The sequence below is a fragment of the Hibiscus syriacus genome, unplaced genomic scaffold (genome assembly GCF_006381635.1).
Source record: "Hibiscus syriacus cultivar Baekdansim isolate YM2019G1 unplaced genomic scaffold, ASM638163v2 tig00000329_pilon, whole genome shotgun sequence".
In the NCBI taxonomy this organism is placed as follows: Eukaryota; Viridiplantae; Streptophyta; class Magnoliopsida; order Malvales; family Malvaceae; genus Hibiscus; species Hibiscus syriacus.
In genome coordinates, this window is record NW_024061782.1 from 1,615,188 (window position 1) to 1,639,499 (window position 24,312).

A 24,312-nucleotide genomic window follows, 5' to 3' on the forward strand; every position below is an offset into this window, starting at 1 on the left:
TTTAGCTTTTATGTTCATATTCTATTTAATTAGAATGGTGGAAGGTTACATTATCTGCCTTAATTTACCGTTTTCTTCTTATTGGATCTCAGGTTATATGTCTTACATGTTTTGTTTAAACATCAACAATAAATTTTATGTCAAATGGGTTTGTTATTAGTACGGGTTTCATAATTCGCTTAAGACCGAATTAATCGATCGAACCGAAATTTTGATCGGTTAATTTTGGACTCAGTCAATTAACGGTTAATAGTATTTTTCAAATTTCGGTTTCGGTTAATTCGATTCGAAATTGGTTAATTGACCGAATTAACCAAAATTATTAAATATTTAATATATTATATATTATTTAGTGTTAGGGGTGTTTAAACTTTAATTTTAACTTAATTAACCGAATAAACAAAAAAATATTTAATATTATTTACAAATTTTAATTAATTCGGTTAATTTAGTTAACCGAACTTAATTTGGTTCCGTTAATTTTTTTGAAAAAATAATCGGTTCTGTTAACTGTTAAAGGGAACAAAAATTTGATTAATAAAATTTAAGTAATTCGGTTCGGCCGGTTAACTAAATTAACTGCTTAAACACTTCTAGTTGTTAGGTCATACGTAGAATTTTGTATTATGTATGAATTTATTATATTTTTAGGAAATGTAAATTTATAACATTTTAAGATACGAAATAATTATCAATAAAAAATCTTAAAATATTTAAAATATATGACCTTGGATCCATCCATATTTGTAGTATAAAATAAACTGACCAGACCATAGTTTTTCCTTGGATTCTGTAGGCTATAGCCCTTCAGAGTAAAACTAATTGGGTTTTGAAATAGGCAGAATAATTTGTGATGAATGAGAGGCCGAAAGCTATGATTCCAATCAAACTATTTGGACTTTCAAAGTAGCCCATTGATTGCCTTGGTGGACATCAAATAAGATATGGTGATCCAAAACAAATTGTAAAATTAGCACTATTTCAACATTAAACGGCGAATAAAGAAGCTATATGGTGCATGGAGGGCTGGTGTCAGTATGACCATAATACTTTTAAACTTGTTAATACAATCACATAACTAGTCTCATCGAACGATTAATAGAGAAGATCAGAATATTAACGTATTGAACCTTTAAATGAATTTTTGTTGATTTTAAGTGGTTTTAATGAAAAATTAATTTTAGGAGAATAATAAAATACAAACATTTTTATACAGATCTTACTGCAAAAGATAACTTATAATGGGTGTTGTTTGCCAACGGTGACAAAAAAAAAGTTTAGTATATAAAATCAAATTATTTTAAAGTTTAATGGTAAAATTGATACACCTTTCAAAATTTTAGTACCTAAAACGACGTCATTTTGTCCACATCATCATAGTGATGGAAAGATCCATCCATGTCACTATACAGTTAACATTTAACGACTTAGTTGCATAATTGAAATCAAAACTGAAATTTAGTATTATAATTAGTGTAATTGAAAGTTAAGTGGTATAAACAATAAATTGCCTAAAGTTAAATGGTATATGATATAATTTACTCTTTATGTTATAATAATTAAGTCCTCCGGTTGAGTTCTATATTTGGTTTATAATAATTTATAAATATCGTTTCCATTCAAAAAAAAATGTTATATTTGGTTTAAGGGTAAAATAAAAGCTTATTGCCCCTACTATCACTTTTATTCCATTTGGTAATCCAACTATATTTTGTTTTAAAATCATACCCAATATTATGTTTTGGTTTCATTTCTCTCACCCACCGTTAAAAAATTAATTGTGATGGTGATATGTCACTATAATGTAATGTTACATTAACTTTGAAAATATTTTAAAAATTCCACATCAGAGGTTCTATTAATTTCTCAACGGCAGATAATCAAAATAAAATTAAAACGTAACGTTAGATATAATTTTAAAAAACCAATAACTGACTGACTAAAACAGAATAAAAGTGATAGTTTGGATACTAAATTTGTAGTTTACCCATGATTTAACGCTCAATCTAGAAGTTGAAACTTGAAACTGGAAATCAAGGTCAAGGAATGAAATAAAGAGAAATCGAAACTCCATAGAAGTCAAATGCAAAGCAAGATCGAAGCATGAAAGAAGATTACGAGGTACTCATACTTGTTTCAATCTGTATTTTACGTTTAATTTTATAATTAATAGTGAAATCATTAATTGATTCGACCCTTGGTTGAAATCTCTTCCTTTCATGATATCAGTCTTTAATCCTTAATAAATCTCCTATTGTTACTTGTTTTCGATTAAAGAAAAGCAAAAATGAAGAGATTCTGATACCGTTTCTTCTCTGTCTTCTTTTAAGTTCAACCTACCTTAATTAGTAAATCGTCTCTCGAACTGGGCAACAACTGTTCCTTCTTATAACTGCGTTTAATTGAAAATTTTCCGGTAAAATTTATCTCTTTACAAACTTGTTATGCGTGGAAAATTAGTTACCATGTACTTAATTTGATTGGTTTTTCTGGGCATTTGTTTTCTTGGTTTAGAATGTGAAAATCATTATCATTCTTTATGTCGTGAAGTTTTTCCGATGGGGATTAGTGTAAATTACAAGTTCTTGGAGTTAGTTTTCTATCAATATTTTGTTGATTATGGCATTTTTTGTATTGCAAATCCATTTCATTTTCTTTTCTATGGTGGAATCATAGTATGTTCCATCTCTTGGAAGAAAGAGACTCATCCGAGGTCGTAACAAGGATGTTCAAGCTGTTGATTTATAAAGGTGATTATGTCGGATTGGTTTCTGTTTCTATCTTTATTTTGAGGGGCATAAGTCATAACTGCATCTACCATCAGCTAACTACAGAACCATTCCTAAAGAGTATGATGATCCATCAGCTAGACCCGAGTTGTGGAACAGATAGGATTATATCTATGGATCAATAAAATTGGGATTATACCTTTATCGAGGCCTGTTGATTCATTTGTAAACACAAACCAGTGTGCAAGTTTAATTGTCTCCTTCACCTGATGTTGTTACTTCTTTTACTGATTGAAGTTGGAATTATTTCAGCTGCTTTTGGTATCTTTTACATAACGACTTACGCTAAATGGTCGGAGCCTAGGGTGTGTGGGTGTGTTTTGATCTCCTCCTTGACAGAGTTTTTTTAACTTATTTCATTCTGTGTATTATCATATGCCATTTATGTCAGACTGAAGAGAAAAAACAAGCTGCTGCCGATGTACTATTTCAATATTCAAAATTTGCAATGGCATGCATAGGAAACCAAGTCCGACCTTGTGATCTGAGGCTGCATTTGATGAAGGTAATTTGGAAAAAAAGGATTACAATGGTATCTCTTTTCACTTCTATTATATGCATTGTAAATGATATTATGAAGTGGCTGCATGTGCTACCATGCATACTGTGATGTGAACTCACCTGTCATGCATATGAAGAGTAAAGGGTTCAATATCAAAGGGCCGAATTTCTGCCCAAATAAGTGACAATAGCTTTTTACACCTGTTTAGGAAATATCAGGGATGCCAACTTCTCTGAAGAGAGCTTCGTCCCAAGTTGCTGCTTCTCCCGATTCAATGGGTGAGTCATCAAGCTCAGGTACAGCAAGACTTGATAAGAAAGCTGATAAATGAGGTGGATTGCAAGTGTTTCTCGTGTCACTTGAAGCAACAGTATGATTTGTGAAATTTCAAGTTCTAATAGTGTACTTTGTATCGTACTAGATGCTTACTGCAACTCAGGATGTTCGTGTAGTACTCAAATCTACCGGATTCAGGCCGGGTCAGATTAGGGTGTTACGTAATCTTTAGCTATTCTTTCCTATAGGTTTTGGTTTTTCTTGAAAATGGTAAGAAATTCTCAATGCTAAACTTGGATCACAAACTGTTTTCTCAATGGATCTTTGACAGTCACCATCAGATTGGCTTGAAATCAGGATGACAACTTCCCTTATTCCTTTTTCTTTTTGACTTCTATTTTTCTTCTCTCTGTCTTTTGATTGTTGATTTGCTTTTCTTATTGTTTTGTTGTTGATGTGATCTTGGCAGGTTTTGATTTTGATGCGAGTATGAGGGAGTTGGGGGATAGGATAGGTTATGAGTTTATGAATCGATTAGTTTAGGAGAATTATGGTGGCTGAGAGGTCAATTTTAGGGATTTACGTTACTAGGTTTAGGGACTACTTGTGAAAGTTGAGTGGGGTCTAGGGGAAATAGCTCGAATATGGTAGCGAGGTATTGGGCGAGGCTTAGTGATGGTGGTGGTCATCTCCGACCAGAGTATTGTTTTTCGACATTTGATAATAAGATGATTAGATTCATCACTGACATTGACTCAAACCATGATGATATCGTTGGGTACTTGCCGGAAGAGCTTGCATTGCTCTATATCAACTTAAATTGGTTTTGGGGTATTGTTCCTCACAGGTTTAGTAATTTGACGATATTGTTCTAACTGGATCTTAGCAACAATAGATTCATTAGTAAGTTTCCTAAGGTAGTTATCCTATTTTTGACACTCAAGATTTTGGATTTGTGGTTCGATGAGTTCGAAGGAATCATACCTGAAGAGCTTTTCGATAAAGATTTTATGTTAGTTTCAATGAGTTGATGATGCCTTTGCTAGCGAGTATTTGGCGGTCATAGGGCCTATTTTGGTGAGTTTTTATCGATTATGTGGGGGGGGGGGGTGTTATGGTGGTTTGATGGTTTGGTTTTTAGGAATAGTAGGCCAATGAGGGATGAAGATGGCTAGATGAGGGGGCTTGATGGACGATGAAGAATGGAGGTCAATACACAATAGAGTTAAGTATCGGGTTTTTTTTATTTATTTATGTATGGAAATTATGTGTATTTTATTTAATAATTTATAGTGCCACATCGGATTAATAACATAAGTGAACGAAATATAACAATTGAAATATGAATAATCAAAATAAGAAGAAACACATAAATTATTTTGTAAGTGTAGTTTAGCCTTTATTATATGTGACGTGAGTGGTCTTCGGCCGAAGATAGGGGGGATTTGATGGACAATTTGTATTTAATTGGGCTGTAGAAAAATTCTCCATTTTGTTATCCAAATACTTCCTACAAAACAAAATAAAGGCCCTAGAACTTATCACCTTTATTTCTTCCCATCATCATCACATCCACCACCCAATGTCTTCTCACGAGTTACTTTCAGTTATTACATATCAACCTAAATTTGCCAAACTAGGAAGCCACTGTCCACTAATTGTTGAGCTTGGGATTAAGAAAACATGATTTAAATATTATTTCTTAAGCCTAAATTTTAGGAATAAGTTATCTCAATGTTTAAGGGATTGTTGTTATCTAGGGAAAGGCATGGGTCGGGTTTTTGGTCCACCTGACCCGACCCAAGATCAAAGAATCTTCCACCCGAGATCCGATCCGACCAAAATAAAATTTCACCCGATCCAAATCTGACCTGATATATAATTTAAAAACCCGACCCAACCCGAAATAATAAAAAATATTTTAATTCAATAAAAACGACTTAATTGAAAAAAATAATATATAGAATGGTATTATTGTAATTATTCTTAAATATATAAGATAAAATTATAATTTTTTTTTCGGTTCAGGTTGGGTATTTTCATCTTAAACCCGAATTAGACCCGACCCGACTCAAATTTTTTTTAAAATAACTGGACCCGATCAAGTCGAGTTTGGGTTCCATGCCCATCTATTGTTATCTCTTAAAATTTTTAGTTTGAACATAAAGTCTATAAGAATAAAGTGACGCAAAAGGATTCCTTTAGGTTTCAAGTTTGAAGCAAGTCCCCCGGAACTAATGGGTGGGATGCCCCAAAAAGGACCACCCCTTAGACGTGGTTTTGGCAAAGCTGCCATTTGTATATCAATTATGTGCGGGACGGATCTATAAAATATTTTTTGGATGGGTGGTAATAATAGAAATTCGAATTTTAGAATGATTAAACAAAAAAACACTTGCACTATGAGATAGTGCTGCATTTCCCACACAAGCTGTAAAATAGATGCAAATTCAACTTGATACTTTTACAACCTTAAAGCGTATGGGTCATTTGTCCTGTAGTGAGCGAACTCATTTCCCAAGCACACAGCTTGAATATTGGCCGAAAGAATATACAATTACATGCGGATTCCAATTGAGCAGCTTCAGAATCACATATAGTTGGATTAGTGTATTTGCCCATCAAACCACATGGACATTTTTGTATTTATTTCCATTTCTAGCATCTGCCATGGTGGGGTTTGTTTTTCTGTTTAGGTGGAATCCCACTGGAATATCGCCCCGTGACATTCATGCAACCTTAATCCCTGTTTCATCTGTACATCTTTATTTCAGCTTCACCGGAGAATATATACTATTGCTATTAAGATATTAAAATTCGACTATAGACTGAATTAAAGAATCGAATTCGAACCAATCAAGTGGTTTCAGTAGTAAAATAAAATAATATTTTTCTTAATCACTTGTGCTATTAAAAAAATCGAATAATAATATTTTAGTATTTATGCCCTTAAAGGTCATAATAACAGTGACGTGCAAACTAAACGACGCGTGAACTACTAATCAGGTAATTTGATCACGTCGCGTGTTAAGGAAAAGGCAAAATATTTTATCAAAGAAAACTAGCAGCCAACTTTATTCATCTTCAAATAACACTCCATGCAGTCCTCAACTCACAACTGACATTGCTTCGAATGTTTTCTTATTGGGAGATGGAGGAGGATTGTCAATTGTGTTTCCATCGAATAATGCTGTAAACTTTATAACAAAGTCCAATTTATCATATCATTAATTTGTTTTCCTGCTGAAACTCTTTAATTATATACTTTTTTTTCTTTTAATAGTAAGCATATATTACTTTATATTCACCTTATATTAATCAAAAAATAATAATAACATTATTACTATATCAATTTTATTAACGGAAAAAATGAGATTATGAAGGTGTCAACACACCTTTTCGTCCTACTAGGATTCAAACTCCTAAAAATAGGATATAATTTTGTTAGGATTCAAACTCCTAAAAATATATGATAGAGTTCTACTATTATTTAAACTCCTAAAGATAGGATCCACAAGCATTATAAATAGTCATTGTAACTCGCTATTGTAACACATTCGGAGGAGGATATACGAAATACCAAGCAAAAAATTACAAGCAACTCGTAGCCATTTTTCGAAGCATTTATATTTTGAAAGGTAAAGTTCATACCTTCGCATGTTATTTTTCCTTACCCTTGCTGTGTTTTGATTTCGAAAGAAAACTGAGAGAAGTGTTTTTGGCCGATGAACGGGGGCATTTTCGAGATCTATTTTTTGTAGATCTAGTCTCCGAGGCTTGTGTTTTTGAAAAACTATTCGGATTTTTATAAACGGGTCGTGTGGATCCGCGTGTTTTGTCGTTTTTTCTTCGATTGGCTTTTCATTTTGACCCCTAATTTATTTTTTATTTTAATTTAACCCTTATTATTTATATGTATATATGTATATATTTAATTATATTTAATTTATTTATTTATTATAATTTTTTTCATTTTTCTTTACGTTATATTATATTATTTTTCTATTATTATATATATATATTATATTATTATTTTTTATCTATGTTTACTTATTTACTATATTTTTTACTATATTTTCCTAACGTTATATATATATATATATATATATATATATATATTCTTACTTTATTTTATTTTATATTTCTATGATTACTATTTTTTAGTTAATATTATATGTATATTTATTTTTTATTTATTATTATTATTATTATTACTATTTAGTATTTTATTATATTATACATACATTTTATATTTTTATATATATTTTTTATTATTTTATTTATACTATTTATTATTTTCATTATATTTTTAGTTTCTTTGCTCTTATTATTATTTTTCTTTTTTAAAAAAAACACTTTACCTTTTTTATTCTTTTTGTATATATATTTTATCTTCATTTATTTTATTTTATTCAATTTCATTTTTTTTCATCCAATTATTTTATGTTTATTATTATTGATTTCATTTATTTCCTTAGTTTACTCTTTAGTTTTGTTACTTTCTTTTATTATTATTATTTTCTTTTAAAATCTTATTTTTTAAGAGTATTTTCGTAAACTCATTAAGGGTAAGTAATTCGGATCAAATTTTGCCTTTCAATTTAACTTGCAATTTTCTTAATCAAAGACAACTGGAAATTACGTAGTACCGAAAAGGCGGTTCAAGGGTGCTAATCCTTCCTTGACCGTAACCGACTCCCGAACCCGACACATCTTTGGAAAGACGCAGATCAAGTAAGAAATAGGGTATCCGATCAACCCATTTGTTTTAAATAAATGATCGGTGGCGGCTCCAATCCACATTTTTCAAGTCGAAGTCTAATTTCGGAGTCCAACCGAAGGTTGCGACAGAAGGTTATAAATAATTTGTTTTTTTTTAAATTTATATGGACTTTAATAGTCGATGATTCTACAAAAGAGATAGAGTAATGAAACAAAGAAAATGATCAATAATAGAACTTGAGAGAAAAAGAGATACTTCTACTCCTTTTATTGACCATTTATATATGTCATATCTAAATTGATGATAATTATTTGTAGATTAATAATATAATAAATTTAATAGACGATGAGATTACCGACGATTATATCAAGCTATCAATATTATGCAGTATAAATATCTGAAATCTTAAGGACTTTGATAGACTGGGAATGAACAATTAAGACATTTTACAAAAAGAAAATCCGAAAGAAGTAAGACATTTTACATGAATTTAAGAATACTCAGAATAGTTTAGAATTTTATTATCTGAGCTGAGGCACGAAAAGAAGTAAGAGAGAGGGGCTACTTTATTCATAATATTTAACTATTATACTTTATTCATAATATTTAACTATTATAATATTGATTTTACAAATATAAAATAAAACATATACATTTCTAATAAATATCAAGATAAAAAGCATAAATAAAATATTCATAAATAACATTGCGAAAATACAAATAAATAAGAAAATTACGATTCATAATAATAATGCGAAAAAAACATAAGTTACATAATTATATATTTTAATTCTCCAAATTAAAATATTCGTTCCAAAAATTAACAAAAAAAGAAAATAACAAAAGAAAGTAAAAATAAAATAAAATAAAAAAACCAAAAATCAGACTCTACTCTAGAGATGAGCTACAGTGTTGTGCTATATGTAGAGTATCACTGTAGCATCTCCACATTCCAGACTCAACTCTAGAGATGGGCTGGAGTTGAAATTCATCTCCAAAGTGGAGATTTTCTCTACTTTGGAGATGCATTAGAGATGCCCTAAGGAGATCTTACATGTTTAGGAAAATCGTATATTAGTTTAGGAAAACCCAGAATGAAATTGATCAGAATTTGAAGATTGTTCCTCTTATCACTCTTGTGGATGATGCTCGAGTCAGGGTATTTATTCACTTCTCTTATTGTTGTTTTGATATTTACCCTAATTCAACCATGTTTTATAATATTTTGATATAACAAATTAAGGTAAAATGTTTTTGGACTTGATTGAATTTGTTCAAAGTTTTTAAATATAATTCAAAGTCAATTAAATTAGAATTTGAGCACAAAACATATTTTTTAGGTACGCACTACATATACTACATGAACAGTACCCATACTGTTCATGTGGTACTGATACAAAAGGTAAGAGAAGTATCGATACTCTCTAAGTAGTATCGATACTACCAGTTGTTTTCTGAATTGCTCAAATTCCAGAATGCAAAATAGGTATCGATACTCAAGGGGTACCGATACTACTTTACATAGTGATATTGATACCATGAAGCATAGTATCGATACTAGTCAAGCTCAACGGTCTTCAATAGCTAGTTTATTTAAATATTACAAAGGTAATACCGATACTCATTAAAGGAGTACCGATACTCCCTGTCATGGGCAGTTTTATTTTGCAGAAAATTAATCCCCAACGGCTCCAAAACATCTCAACGGCTAGAAACGGCTATAAACTCATTCCAGCATATAAAAAATAAGTTGAGGACACTTGAAGAAGGTTACACAACACATATCCAAGCATTCAAACACAAGAAAAGTGTTTTTCATTCTTATTTTCCTTTCTCTTGTAAATATTAGTGTTTTAATGAGCTTAATTTTTGTAAACACATTCCTTTAAGAGGTTTTATTGTTTATATCTTTTATTCCTTTTGTAAAGGGGATTGATTTTAGCTTAGCTCTTGAAAAAGCTAGGGAGTTGTAAATATTATCTCTTTATCCTGGAAAAAAGAAAGAATAAATTAGTGAATTTGTTAGAAAATCCTAAGTGAGGAGCTTAGTTAGTCAATGTAGACTTGGTTGAGAAGTCGAACCACTATAAATCCTTGTGCAAATTATTTCATCTTTATACTTCTTACTCCTTAAACTCAAAAAGTCAATTTACCCCATATTGGCAAATTATTCGGTTGATTAATTGAGCTTCATCGAATCCCAACAACCCCTTTTGGTTTTATTTTTCCTTATTTGCATGACTCTCAAAACAATTTTCAAATGATGTTTGGGGTTGGAATTGGTACTTAAAAAATGAAGGTAAACTTTAGAAATGCATGTAGTATGATTCCTTTGTTGAAATTCAGTGCTGTAAATATTATTGTCTTCTTAGGTATCTCTCCATAGCTTTTGGTTCTTTGTTTGGCCATTGTAAATCAAGGAGTGATCTTTGATTCCTTGCTACAATGGTCAACCATCGAAAACTGAGTAATTTATATTTTAATATCTAGTTCTTCATTAGCTTGGGGAAGGGTGGTGGAGAAGGCAAAAGAGGGTGGGAGTAGAGATCTAAATAGCAGTCCGTTATCAGAATAGTGGTTGTTATATAGCGGTAAAGGTGATATCCGAAACTGTTATTGCAAAATCACGATACTACAATTGTTATTGCCGCAATCGCAATAAACGCAACGCAACGCAACCGAAAACAAAACCACAACCTAATTTAAATCCCTAGGTGGGACAAACTTCATAGCTTTGTCATAGTTATATTTCCTCTTGAATTCCTTTGATATTTAATTTTTTGGAAGGATAGGCGATCATTTATGTTTTCCTTCCTATTTAATGGTTTTGTAGTTAATTAATGTCCCTTCCCTTCATCCACTTGTTCTTCTATCTTCCCCTGTTTTTTAATGAAAATCTGAACCATTCAGGCCCATCAGCTTCTCTATAGATGAATCCATTGGCCAAAATAGTTCGTACACAACCTCTGATTTTGTCAAAGAAGGATACAGGTCAAGCCTTTACTTCCAAGAAAATGTACTGAATTATATAGAACTTTTCGTGCAGATAAAAAATGTTTTGTATTGGAAGATTTGGATATGTTTCTTTCCAGAAATATCATTCGAAAATAATAAATCAATGAGATTACTGAAGGGACTAAAATCTCTAGTGGTTGGACAATATTTCTAATCTTTAGTTTGTCTGCTTTACTAATTTTTCAGTTCTCTCAAACCTGCAGGAGAGACTAGAAGTTATTGAGAAAGATCAACATGAATACACACTGGATGAAGAGGACAGGAGAATGCAAGATGTTATACTGAAACCAGATCCGTCAACAAATGATGCCATGATTTTGAAAAAAACTCTTTCTTGCTCATATCCAAACATGTGTTTTAATGAAGCACTTCGAAAGGAAAATGAAAAGCTTCGACTGGAGCTACAACTATCTCAAGCCAATTATGATGTTCAGCAGTGTGAAGTAATCCAGCGTTTGCTTCATGTGACAGGTTGCGGCTATAACTTCTATTCCATATAAGAGTTCATCCATGAAAGGTTCTAAGAAAGTAGAGCGTAATTACTCAGATGCCAGCAGTGAGAAAGGCCATTCATATAATGAAAGCTCTCCTAGGAAACCTGGTTCACGCACAACTTCTAGGTTAGTTTTCCTTAGAGTTATAGTCTTATGTTGTTAAAAAATAATTGTAGTTATATACAAAACAACTTCCCATGTAGCAATATACTTTGCAACCTTTCCCCTTTTTTCAAAGACACAAAGTCGAGAGTCAAAAGAATTAATAAACTTAACAATCTCACGAAACTTAATAACAGAAGAATCAATTACCTTCAAACCTTTTTGAACTATCAAGTTCAAAATGTGGGTTGCACACCTTATACGGAAGTACTTACCATTGCAGAGAAGAGAAGAAATAACATTCAACTCATATTTCAGTCTCTTAATCATTTTATCATTTGCTGAAGTATTATCAAGTGTAATGGTAAATGCTTTTTTCAAGACCCTACTCATATAATCTTTTAACAAACTTAAAGATTGACTCACCATAATGAGAAGGAGGAAAACGACGAAAATTAATTATTTTAGACTGAAGTTTTCAGTTATTATCAACATAATGAGCAGTAAGAGCAAAATAAGAATGTGAAGTGCAAGCAGACTAACCATATCATGTAAAACAAACATGACTTGATAGCAATTTTTATGTTTTTCATGCTCCAACATGCAATACTTAGTAACAATATACCTATATATATCCTTAATAGAAGAGTTAAGGTAATGATGCAAATCCCTATGTTTTTCATGCTCAACAATACTATATGCATAACCATGACACATAATAGCCTCAGCAAACAATTCACAATATTTGTTTTGATCAAAAGAACTTACCAAAACATGATTTTTAGCAATATATTCCTTATAAGATTGACATTTCTCAGTATGCCTTCTACGGTTAGATGTACTAATATAAGAATCAGCTTTATATCTTTTAATTTTGCAATACTTACACTCGGCATAAACAGAACCATCGACAGATTTGATGAAGGTGTAATGCTCCCAAACATGAGAAGTTCTTCTCCCGAACTCGGCTGAACATGTAGCCTTCCTCTTAGAGGATTTATTGACATCAATTGCTTCAGATAGTATATCATCTACATCACCTTGCAAAAAAAAAAAACTAGGGTTAGTATACAAAATTAATTTTTTTTAAATATATATATAAATAAAGCATATACAAAAACAGGAATTGACAGTTTACCTCTTTTAAAATGTTTTTCATTCTGATATGTTGGGGTTTCTCCTACAAAACAAATGAAGAATATATTAATTCAAATATTAAAATAAAAAAACAATAATATTAAAAAAGGAATGAAAAATACCTGAATAATACAACTCGTAAGACAAACTATCCATGAAACCGTAGAAAAAAATAAAGGTTTTGAATAGTTTGTAACAGTCTTGGTTAGATATAGGGTTACAGAAGATGAATAGAAATGGAAGAAGAAGATGATGAATATTATCGGTTAGGGTTAGAGAAGATGTACAGAAGAAGAAGATGATGATGAACAGTCAAGGTTGGGTTAGAGAAGATGAACAGAGAGAAGATGAAGAGGCTCGGTTTGGGTTTGAGGTTAGAGAAGATGAACAAAGAAAAAATGAAGAGGCTAGGTTAGGGTTTGGGATTAGAGAAGATAAATAGAGATAGAAAGTGAAGAGACTTGGTTAGGGTTTAGGTTTGGCCCACGTGTTTGGGTTTTTCTTATATACGAGTCCAATCCAAATTCAGGTTTGAGTTTTGGTCCGCATGTTTTTGAACTTCATTTGGCATTTTAGTGTTGTACTATAGTTTTAAATTTGTTCAATTTAGTCCAAATTTAATGATGTAATTGAACAAATTTAATGATGCAATTTATTAATTTAAGTTTCATATTTTAAATTTGTTCAGTTTGATCCTTATATATTTTTCAAATTTTCAATTAATATATATATTTATATTAATAAATTAATATATAGTTTATATATACTAATGAACTATATAATATATATTTTATATATACTAATGAACATTATAATATATAGTTTATATATACCAATAAATTATATAATATATAGTTTATTTATACTAATGAACTATATAGTTTATTAATATAATTATATAAAGTATATAATGTATATACTTTATAGTTTATTAATATAAACTATATATACAAAAACTATATTATATATATATATATATATATATATATATATATATAAACCATATAAAATGTAGTTTATATATAGTTTTTGTATTAATAAACTATGTAGTGTATATATAAACTATATATATTAATAAACTATAAACTATATAGTTTATATTAATAAACCATATAGTTTATATATAGTATATAATATAGTTTATATATAGTTCATATATACACTACATAGTTTATATACAATGTATAAAATTATAAATATAAACTATATAGTTTATATATATTATATTAATATATACTTTATATATATATATATATATTAATAAACCATATAAAATGTAGTTTATATATAGTTTTTGTATTAATAAACTATGTAGTGTATATATAAACTATATATATTAATAAACTATAAAATATATAGTTTATATTAATAAACCATATAGTTTATATATAGTATATAATATAGTTTATATATAGTTCATATATACACTACATAGTTTATATACAATATATAAAATTATAAATATAAACTATATAGTTTATACATATTATATTAATATATACTTTATATATATATATATATATATATATATATATATAATTGTTTTAATTTTACTCTATTTTTCAGATTTGCTTTATATTTTACAATTATTTGATTTTCCTTTTGTGTTCTTTACTTTATTTAAATTTTAATTTGTTCATTTTCATATTTATTCAATTTAGTTATTTAATTTATAGTTGCATCTGAATTTGACCCATTCTTATTTCTTATTTATATTTTTGTAATTAGCCCATAACTTTTTAAATGGGTATAATTTAGTTCTTTTCTATATTAATTTCAACATCACATTTGAAAATTATTTCGATTTGGTCCCTTATCGATGCATGTTGTTTAATTTATTTAAATTTTTATTTTTAATTTCATATTTGTTTAATTTATTCCTTAAATTTATATTTTTCATAAATCCATGATTATTTATATTCTTAGTAATTTACTTTAAATCATATACAATTACAAATTATAATTCAACATTCGCGAAAGACGAAAAATAATTAATCTAAAAATAAAAATTGACCCGATATGAACTCAATCTGTATCTGATAAAGATCCGACCTAAATTTTATCTGTCAATGATGTGACTCGATCTGAATGAGATCCGCCTGAAGTCCCTCCAAACTTGAATTAACCTGGCCTTTAACTGCTCCGGACCTGAACTGACATCGATCCAAACTCAAAGTAACCCGAACTAAACCTGGTGTCAAATCAACCTAAAAATGACCCGACCTGATTTGACCTTGACCCGTCCTAATCCGAATAGAAGCATCAAATTGACCTGACTTGTAATGTATCCGATTTTACCCGACCTGACAGGATCTGACTGAAACTTAAACGATTACCTGATTTTACGTCCCTATGTATATTTACTTTTTAATCATCCAAGGCCAACCATAACGTGAAATATTGGTTAAACTACGTATTCAATCTTTCACTTGTTTTTATAGTTATGTTTTGGGCACTTAATTTTTTTCTTTTCAAAATTATATGTTATTTTTTAAAATTGAAAGAGGTCAAAGGCCGGACACTAAGCAATAGCTCGTCGACAATAGGGGGACTTGAAGCATCCCTAGATAAAAGCTTTAAGAGGTGTTGAGGATTGAGTTCTGAAAAGGATCAGTTGTGGGAATTTTTCCAATTGCATCCGCGACTTTGTTGCAATCGTGGGGAATCCACATGATTGTTGAAAGTTGACAATTGTTGCTGGCATTCTAGATGGCCGGCTGAATTTCAAATTGGACGGCAATTTTGAATTCAAAGTGGGCAGCCAATATTGTTGAAATTGGCAAAGGGATAATTACCATATTGAGTCATTGTACTTTATGGTATTTACAAGATTAACCCTTAAGCTTCAACTATAAATACCCTAACCCATTCAACTTCAAAATTCATTCCAAATCATTTCTTTCTCCCAATACCCGGAGACGTATGCATAATTGGCTGAACTCCGTTATCAATTTTGGGTATTATTTTTTTGCTTTTATTTCGCATTCTCACTAATCTGGTTATAAAGAAATTACTTGTACTCGTTTTATTTCCTAACAACTGGTATCAGAGCTTTTGGTGTTGAATTTTTTTTCCAATTTTTCTGCGAGATTACTAATCATTACTATTCATGTGAATAATGAATTTTGTGAATAGTAAAAATTTTGTCGACATACGAATTTGTTGGTGGAGGTGTTCTAATACACGGTGGTTCATAGAAATTGTTAGAAACGATCCAAACGAAGCCAGATTCGAGTGGGAGCGATGGCTGCAGACGAAGGGAATGTGAAAATTGAGAAGTTCGATGGTGCGAACTTTGGATTTTGAAAGATGCAGATTGAAGATTTTCTGTATCAGAAAAATCTATATAAACCTCTATCAGGAAAGCAACGAGAGGGCATGAAGAATGAAGAATGGGCTCTTCTCGATAGACAAGCCCTCGGAGTTATCCAAATGACGTTATCCCGCAATGTTGCTTTCAATATAGCAAAGGAAAAGACCACGACGGGTCTTATGGCGGCTCTCTCTAGTATGTATGAGAAGCCATCATCCTCAAACAAAGTTCATTTGGTGAGGCGATTATTCAATTTGCAGATGGCGGAAGGGGCATCAGTGGCTCAACACCTAAATGGACTCAACACAATCACAACCCAGTTGAGTTTCGTGGAAATTGAATTCGATGATGAAGTTCGAGCTTTAATTCTCTTATCATCTCTACCAGACAGTTAGAATGCTACTGTCACAACAGTCAGTAGCTCGTCAAGAAACATCAAATTGAAATTCGACGATGTTCAAGATATGATATTGAGTGAAGAAATTCGACGGAGAGAATCGGGTGAAGCATCAACCTCCTCAGCCTTGCACACGGAGTCTAGAGGGAGAACTTCATAAAGAAATTCAAATCATGACAGATCCAAATCCATAAGGGGAAAGTAAAAAACGGGAAAGAAAGATTATAACTATTGTAATTGTGGCAAGAAGGGTCACTTTAAAATAGATTGACGAGCACCGAAGAAAGATACCGACAGACAGGAATCTGCCAACATGATAGAGGAGATAGGTGATGCCATGATTCTAAGCGTCAACAGTCTGATTGAATCATGGATCTTGGATTCAGGGGTATCTTTTCACTCCACCCCATGCAAAGAAATCATGGAGAACTATGTGAGTGATGATTTTGGGAATGTTTTCTATCTGATGATGAAACCTTGAAGATCGTCAAAAAAGGAGACATTCGATTAAAGTTGCCAAACCAGACCACCTGGAAGCTGAAAGGAGTGAGACATATTCATGGCCTCAAAAGAAATTTGATTTCTGTATGACAGTTTGACGGAGAAGGATATAGTATAACCTTTTCAGGCTGTGAATGGAAGATTACCAAATGAGCACTCGTCGTTGCTCGTGGTAAGAAGACTGGTACTCTCTATATAACCTCAAACTTGGAGAATATCATTGCAGTAGCAGATGCTGATGGAAAATCAAACCTATGGCACCAAAGGCTTGGCCATATGAGCGAGAAAGGGATAAAGACATTTTTGTCAAAAGGGAAACTGCCGGATCTAAAGAATGTAGATGTCGGACTATGTGAGGATTGCATCTTTGGCAAACAAAAGAAAGCCAGTTTTGCAAAGATTGGCAAGACACCCAAGGCTGAAAAGTTAGAGTTGGTTCATACTGATGTATGGGGACCATCTGCAGTTCCATCTCTTGCAGGCTCACTATATTATGTCACCTTCATCGATGATTCTGCAAGGAAGATGTGGGTTTATTTTTCTGAAGAAGAAATCAAAAGTCTTTGATACATTCATAAAATGGAAGACCATGGTGGAAAATGAGACCGGTTTGAAAGTTAAGCGGTTGAGGTCTGATAATGGAGGAGAGTACAGAAATAGTAGATTCGGAGATTTTTGCGTAAACAATGGGATCAAGATGGAGACAACAGTTCCCATGACACCGCAGTAGAATGGCGTAGCAGAGCTCATTAACAGAACTCTGAATGAACGTGCCAGAAGCATGAGGATACATGCCGGCCTGCCCAAATTGCTATGGGCTGAAACTATCAACACTGCAACTTACCTGATCAACCGTGGGTGCTCAGTTCCCTTGGATGACGGAATACCAGAGGAAGTTTGGAGCAAGAAAGAAATAAACCTTTCACACTTAAAAGTGTTTGGTTGTATTTCTTATGTACACATAAATTCTGATGAAAGAAGTAAACTTGATGCCAAATCCAAAAAATGTGTCTTCATTGGTTATGGTGGTGATGAGTTCAGTTATCGGTTTTGGGACTACGAAAATTGAAAGATCATCAGAAGCAGAGACGTCATTTTTAATGAGGATGTGATGTACAAAGACAGGTCAACCATAGAATCAAGTAGCTCCAACACCAAAGCTGAAACAAAAGAATTTGTTGAGTTTGAGGAGATTTCTAGAAATGATGTTCAGATCAGTCCTGAAGCAGTTCAAGAAGAACCAGGTGTAGACATCAATTTTTTCATTTTAAATTTAAATTTAAATTTATTATTATTATTAAAATTAAAATTATTATTAATAGTGTTATTAATATTAATAATATATATTATTTATTAAATATTATAAGCCCAAGACCCGGAGGCCCGTTTTATAAATCTGGAGGCCCAGTTATCAAATTCCAGACCCAAGTAGAGATCCAACAGTAACCCTAAACTCTAGGGTTTCTCTCATCTCAACAGTTAGCCGCCAGCATGACAGCCGTTGGATCTGGCTATGATCCAACGGTCCAGATGATCCCAAGCAGGAAACCCTAGGGTATCATTACCCTAGGGCCACGTCGCTGCCTCTGTTGTAGCCACAACGACGTTCCAACTACCGCCGCTGCTAGGACGTCATCAACAGAAGACTCCAGAAGTTCTGCTGCCATGATAACATTCGCCCACGTCGAGCTCTATGGTGAGTCACCACCATAGCTATGGTGACTCACCGAGAAACCCCTCTGGGACCGGTCCGACAAGAGCTTCATCGAAGCTATAAAGTCTCGGCTCACCTGCAAACAAGAAAAGAGACAGAGAGCAACGGAGAACAAGAGACCACAACAACGATAAACAAACAGAAAGAGGAGACAAAGACCAATGACCAGCGAGCAAGAACGGAGAAAACCACGACAACAACCCGAAAGTAAGCCAAAACACAACAACCACAACGCAAAATACACAAAATAAAAAGAAAAAGAAAGAGAAAAAGATTTACCGAAGAGATTGATGTCATCGAAGCCTCCCTACGCCATTGAAAAAATCAAAATACCGAAGGTAACAAGCTTAGATCTAGGCCGGGTTAAGAGGTTTTAGGCTAAACGGTCTTTGATTTCGGCTTTAGGGTGGTTAGGATTTTATTTTGGTGTATTATGGGATTTTTCGACCACCGTGAACGGTGACCGGCGGTGGTGGTCGGCACCAAAGCGTGGCTGTCGGCCGAAACTCTCTTCCCTCCGGTGAGGGAATTGAAGAGAGAGTTGAGAGAAAATATTTTCTCTCTTCTAAAGAGAGAAAAGAAAGAATGAATGAGAAGAGATGGCCATTGTGGCCGGCCATAAAGGGTATAAATACCCTCCCCTAAACGACGCCGTTTTGGGGGAAGGGTATATCCGTAATTTTGGGAATGGTCAAACCATTTCCACGACGCCTTTAGCTTTGTAAGCTTTCATTTTAGTCACTTAAATCAAATTTCTGTAATTTTAAATTCGGTCTTCTAATTTTATTTTATTTATAATTTAGTCATTATCAGTAAATATATATATTTATGGTAAATAACAGATTTAGTCTCTCAGATTTTAATAATTTATATTTTAATCACCGATTAATAATTAAAATTAAATTACATTAATATTATATAAATTTCATAATATTTTGAATTAGAGCCTTTAATTTTGGTATTTTACATTCTAATTACTGATATATTAGTATTTTTTTACCATAAGTTTATTTACTTTTTTAAATTTATTGTTATAATTTTAATTATTTTATTTGATTATTATCTAATTACAAATTTATTTTATTTCTATTATTATACTTTAATTATTATATTTCATTTCATTTTTATTTAATTTTAGTCATTATTTAATATATATATATGCCCCTTAATTCACGTATTAATAGCTGTATAGTTGAAACCAAGTAATTGATTAAAAGACCCCCTAATTCAAACCTAAAAAAGATGTTTTTGTTTTATCTATTATAAAAATAAAACTTTTTTGTTTTGATAGAAAAGTAAAACCTACCCTGCTTTTACGTTGAAAACTCCAATATTAATTGTGTGCTTCCTGTTGAAATCAAATCTTTGATTTTGAGTTAAATTACTTTAGTTATGTATCTTAAGGTAAAATACTCTATTTAGCCCTTATTATTATTATAATTTAAATTTTAATTCAGATTGATATTTATTACACTATTAGTAATTATTTTTTAATAATTTGAATTATGTCCATTAATTTAAATATTTTACATTTTTTCCTGTTATTTTAATTTTATTTGTTTTAGTCATTAGTTAATTACAATTTATTTTTATTATTATCTTTTTCAATATGTTTAATTTAATATTTTAAAATATTACTCATATATTCGTTTAAATAATAATGTTTATTTATTTTCAATATCAAAGAAAAGAGCAGTCTTAATACAACTGGATGTCCTATTCTGGTATTTTAAATAATTAAATATTATAAAAATTATAATTTAGTTTTATTTAAATTATTATGTTTTTAATATTTATTTTTATCGAAGCAAAGAGCTGTCTTAAGGCACCTAGAAGTCCTTTTCTGATATTTCTAAATAAATAAATATTTTATATATAAATTAATAGATTTTCTTAAAAATTATAGTAATAAATTTGAAATAACAGGATTATAAATTAAATATATCTTTGAATTTTTTAATTTCTAATAATAGAGACAATTTATAATTAAAAAGTACCAATTTTGGGCGTTATAGGGGTGCTAATCATTCCCTAAACGTAACCGACCACGAATCCCTTTTTATTATTAAAAAGAATGAATTTTTGGTTAAAACGCAGATCAGTTTATCTTTTAATCTATGTTTTCTTAAAAACTCTTTTAAAAGATGATTTTTAGGTATTCGACCTACCTGACCCAAAAGGTCGATGGCGACTCCCAAATCATTTTAAAAACCATTTATTCACATCACTTTTCCCGCCGAGTATAAAAATTCGTGCCCGGATGAAAACCGGATACGACACCAGGCACACCAGAACTAAGACGCTCATATAGAATTCCTAAACCAACCCAACGTTATTCGCCTTCTTTACACTACTTGTTGATGACTGATAATGGTGAACCAGAGTGCTATGATAAAGTAATACAGGTGGAGGATTCAATCAAGTAGGAGTCTTCTATGAAAGATGAGATGGACTCGCTTATGTCAAATCAGACGTGGGAATTAGTTGAATTACCACCAAGCAAGAAAGCGCTATATAACAAGTGGATTTACAGGATCAAAGAAGAGCACGATAGGAGCAAACGCTACAAAGCAAGATTGGTTGTCAAAGGTTTTCAGCCAAAAGAAGGTATTGACTACAATGAAATTTTCTCTCCAGTCGTGAAACTATCTACAATCAGACTGGTGTTGAAAATTGTAGCTGCAGAGAATCTACATCTTGAGCAGTTAGATGTGAAGACATCTTTCCTTCATGGTGATTTGGAGGAAGAAATCTATATGAAGCGGCCAGAAGGCTTCATAAAGGCAAACAAGAAAAACCTGGTATGTAGGTTGAAGAAGAGCTTGTATGGTTTAAAACAAGCTCCTAGACAGTGGTACAAGAAGTTCGATAGTTTCATGAGTAGCAGTGGTTTTACCAGATGCCAAGTAGATCATTATTGCTATATCAAGAAGTTCGACAACAACTTCATTATTTTATTGTTGTATGTTGATGACATGCTTGTTGCAGGTTCAGACATGCAAGAGATTATAAACTTGAAGCAAAAATTGTCGAAGCAGTTTGCAATGAAAGATTTGGGCACTGCAAAGTAGATTCTTGGGATGAGGATCAAGAGAGACACAAATTCGGGGACTTTGATGTTATCACAGGCTGAGTACATCAACAAAGTACTCTCCAGGTTCAACATGCAAGATGTTAAACCAGTAAGTACACCTTTAGGTGTTCATTTTAGACTCTCCAAAGAACAATCACCAAAGACGGAGGAAGAACATGCACACATGGTGAAGGTTCCATATGCCTTAGCAATTGGAAGTCTGATGTATGCCACGGTTTGTACTAGACAAGATATTATTCATGCAGTGGGAGCTGTTAGCAGGTACATGAATAATCCGGGCAAGGTACACTGGGAAGCAGTCAAATAGATCCTCAGATATATGCGGGGTACCACAAACAAAATACTTTGTTTCAAATGTGGAGATACGATATTGACAAGCTATGTAGATGCTGACTTAGCCGGAAATGTTGACATCAGAAGAAGCACTACATGGTATGTCTATACTCTAGGAGAAATTGCAGTGATTCGAGTTTCTCAACTACATAAGATAGTTGCTCTCTCCACAACTGAAGTAGAATATGTCACTGTTACGGAAACCATCAAGGAGATGGTTTGGCTCCAAAGTTTCTTGGAAGAGTTAGCCAAGAAACAAGAAAACAATGTCTTGTATTGCGACAGTCAAAGTTCCATCCATTTAGCGAAGAATCCGTCTTTTCATTCCAGGATGAAGCACATACAATTGCGATATCATTTTATCCGAACTCTTCTAGAAGATGGGATTTTGAAACTTGAAAAGATTAGTAGAGCTCAAAATTCGGCAGACATGTTGACAAAGACAGTGACCACGGAAAAACTAAAGTTGTGTTCAGCTTCAGTTGGCATGCTAGAGTAATAAGACTAGAAAAGCTGATGCATTGATCGAGGTAGGAAGACAGATTAAAATCAGTCTTCAAGTGGGAGATTGTTGAAAGTTGACAATTATTGCTGGCATTCTAGATGGCCAGCTGAATTTCAAATTGGACGACAATTTTGAATTCAATGTGGGCAGCCAATATTGTTGAAATTGGCAAAGAGATAATTACCATATTGAGTTATTGTACTTTAGGGTATTTACAAGATTAACCTTTAAGCTTCAACTATAAATACCCTAACCCATTCAACTTCAAAATTCATTCCAAATCATTTCTTTCTCCAAATACTAGAGAGTTTTCTTGTGATTAGTGAGTGTTTTGTAAACACCTGTAAATTTTCTCTCTTCAGTAAAAGATCTGCAGCAGTCCGGAGACGAAGGCATAATTGGCTGAACTCCGTTATCAATTTCGGGTATTATTTTTCCGCTTTTATTTCGCATTCTCACTAATATGGTTATAGGGAAATTACTCGTACTCGTTTTATTTCACAACAACGATGTCGTCAACTAACAATCTTGAAGAATCTGATGGATGTCTCAGACAATAGGAATGAGCTTGACGGTAATGAAGGAATTCGATTGAACATGCAAAAATTTAAAACCAAGAGACTTTGCAAATTGAAGGCCAACAAGTAGACTCCATAGCTTAGCTTGCAAATCATTTGTAATACCAATGGATTTATGAAGTTCATGCAACCAATTGCCCTCAACATCACGAAAAACACCTCCAATAGAGGTCTAATAGGGACGGGAATAGCAACATCAACATCAAGGCAAACCCAACAAACAAGAGGTTTATTCCATTGTATAAGAGATTGTGTTCGACTAGGGGAGAGGGAGCGCGATCAATATAGCCAGAAAAGTGTTGACTCCAAAAAGTACCTCGACAAAGAGTTGATTCGGGAGGGGGTGATGGTCGTTAAATACAAGATCGTTACGGTTTTTTCAGATTTGTCAAACCATGGGGGAGAAGATAAGATGCTAAGAGATTTGCAATGTGGTAACTTGTATTGAGATGAAACCAACGAGAAAGATCATGATTGAAGAAATCCATGAGAAGTTACTGAGGCAAGATACGTAACCATATTTCCTTGGTTGAAGGAAAATAACAGAGCGCGTAGAGGATGGTTTATTCATGTGTACTGCAATCGAGGCATGAAAGATCACTTGCAAGGCAACACTTTAGATGTTCCATATTCATCATAAGTTTATTTTGAAGAGTTGTCCATATAAATAAGTGGATTCTTTTTGGGATTTAAAAGCTCCAAACCGAAGGCCACAAGGAACTTTTTAATCTTCGAAGAGGCTTGACTAGGGATTTATAAGCAGAGACAGTAGAGAAAAGTTCAAGGGCACACCATTTCCATACACAGATCATCTGCATCGCTAACATCAAGAGGCTTTA

At 32.2% G+C, this 24,312-nt stretch overlaps 2 protein-coding genes across 2 annotated transcripts; both read left to right on the forward strand.

Annotated features, from left to right (window-relative positions):
• The first annotated feature begins 2,033 nt into the window (after positions 1-2,033).
• Positions 2,034-3,884, forward strand: LOC120166118. Its single transcript, XM_039175508.1, has 3 exons — positions 2,034-2,121; positions 3,181-3,294; positions 3,500-3,884. The coding sequence occupies exons 1-3, from the start codon at positions 2,104-2,106 to the stop codon at positions 3,620-3,622; spliced, it is 255 nt and encodes an 84-aa protein (XP_039031439.1). The 5' UTR covers positions 2,034-2,103; the 3' UTR covers positions 3,623-3,884.
• A 327-nt stretch (positions 3,885-4,211) lies between these two features.
• Positions 4,212-11,948, forward strand: LOC120176130 (cell number regulator 13-like). The gene is made up of 3 exons (XM_039182652.1): positions 4,212-4,414; positions 9,374-9,449; positions 11,509-11,948. Exons 1-3 carry the CDS (start codon positions 4,212-4,214, stop codon positions 11,803-11,805), a joined length of 576 nt encoding a protein of 191 aa, XP_039038583.1. The 3' UTR covers positions 11,806-11,948.
• Positions 11,949-24,312: the final 12,364 nt, after the last annotated feature.

Coding starts and splice junctions, on each gene's coding strand:
- LOC120166118 (XM_039175508.1), top strand. Junction 3,295..3,499: donor TGAGGCTGCATTTGATGAAG/GTAATTTGGAAA, acceptor ACACCTGTTTAG/GAAATATCAGGGATGCCAAC.
- LOC120176130 (XM_039182652.1), top strand. CDS start 4,212: ATGGTAGCGAGGTATTGGGCGAGGCTTAGTGATGGTGGTGGTCATCTC. Junction 4,415..9,373: donor TGGGGTATTGTTCCTCACAG/GTTTAGTAATTT, acceptor ATATTAGTTTAG/GAAAACCCAGAATGAAATTG. Junction 9,450..11,508: donor TGGATGATGCTCGAGTCAGG/GTATTTATTCAC, acceptor TCAAACCTGCAG/GAGAGACTAGAAGTTATTGA.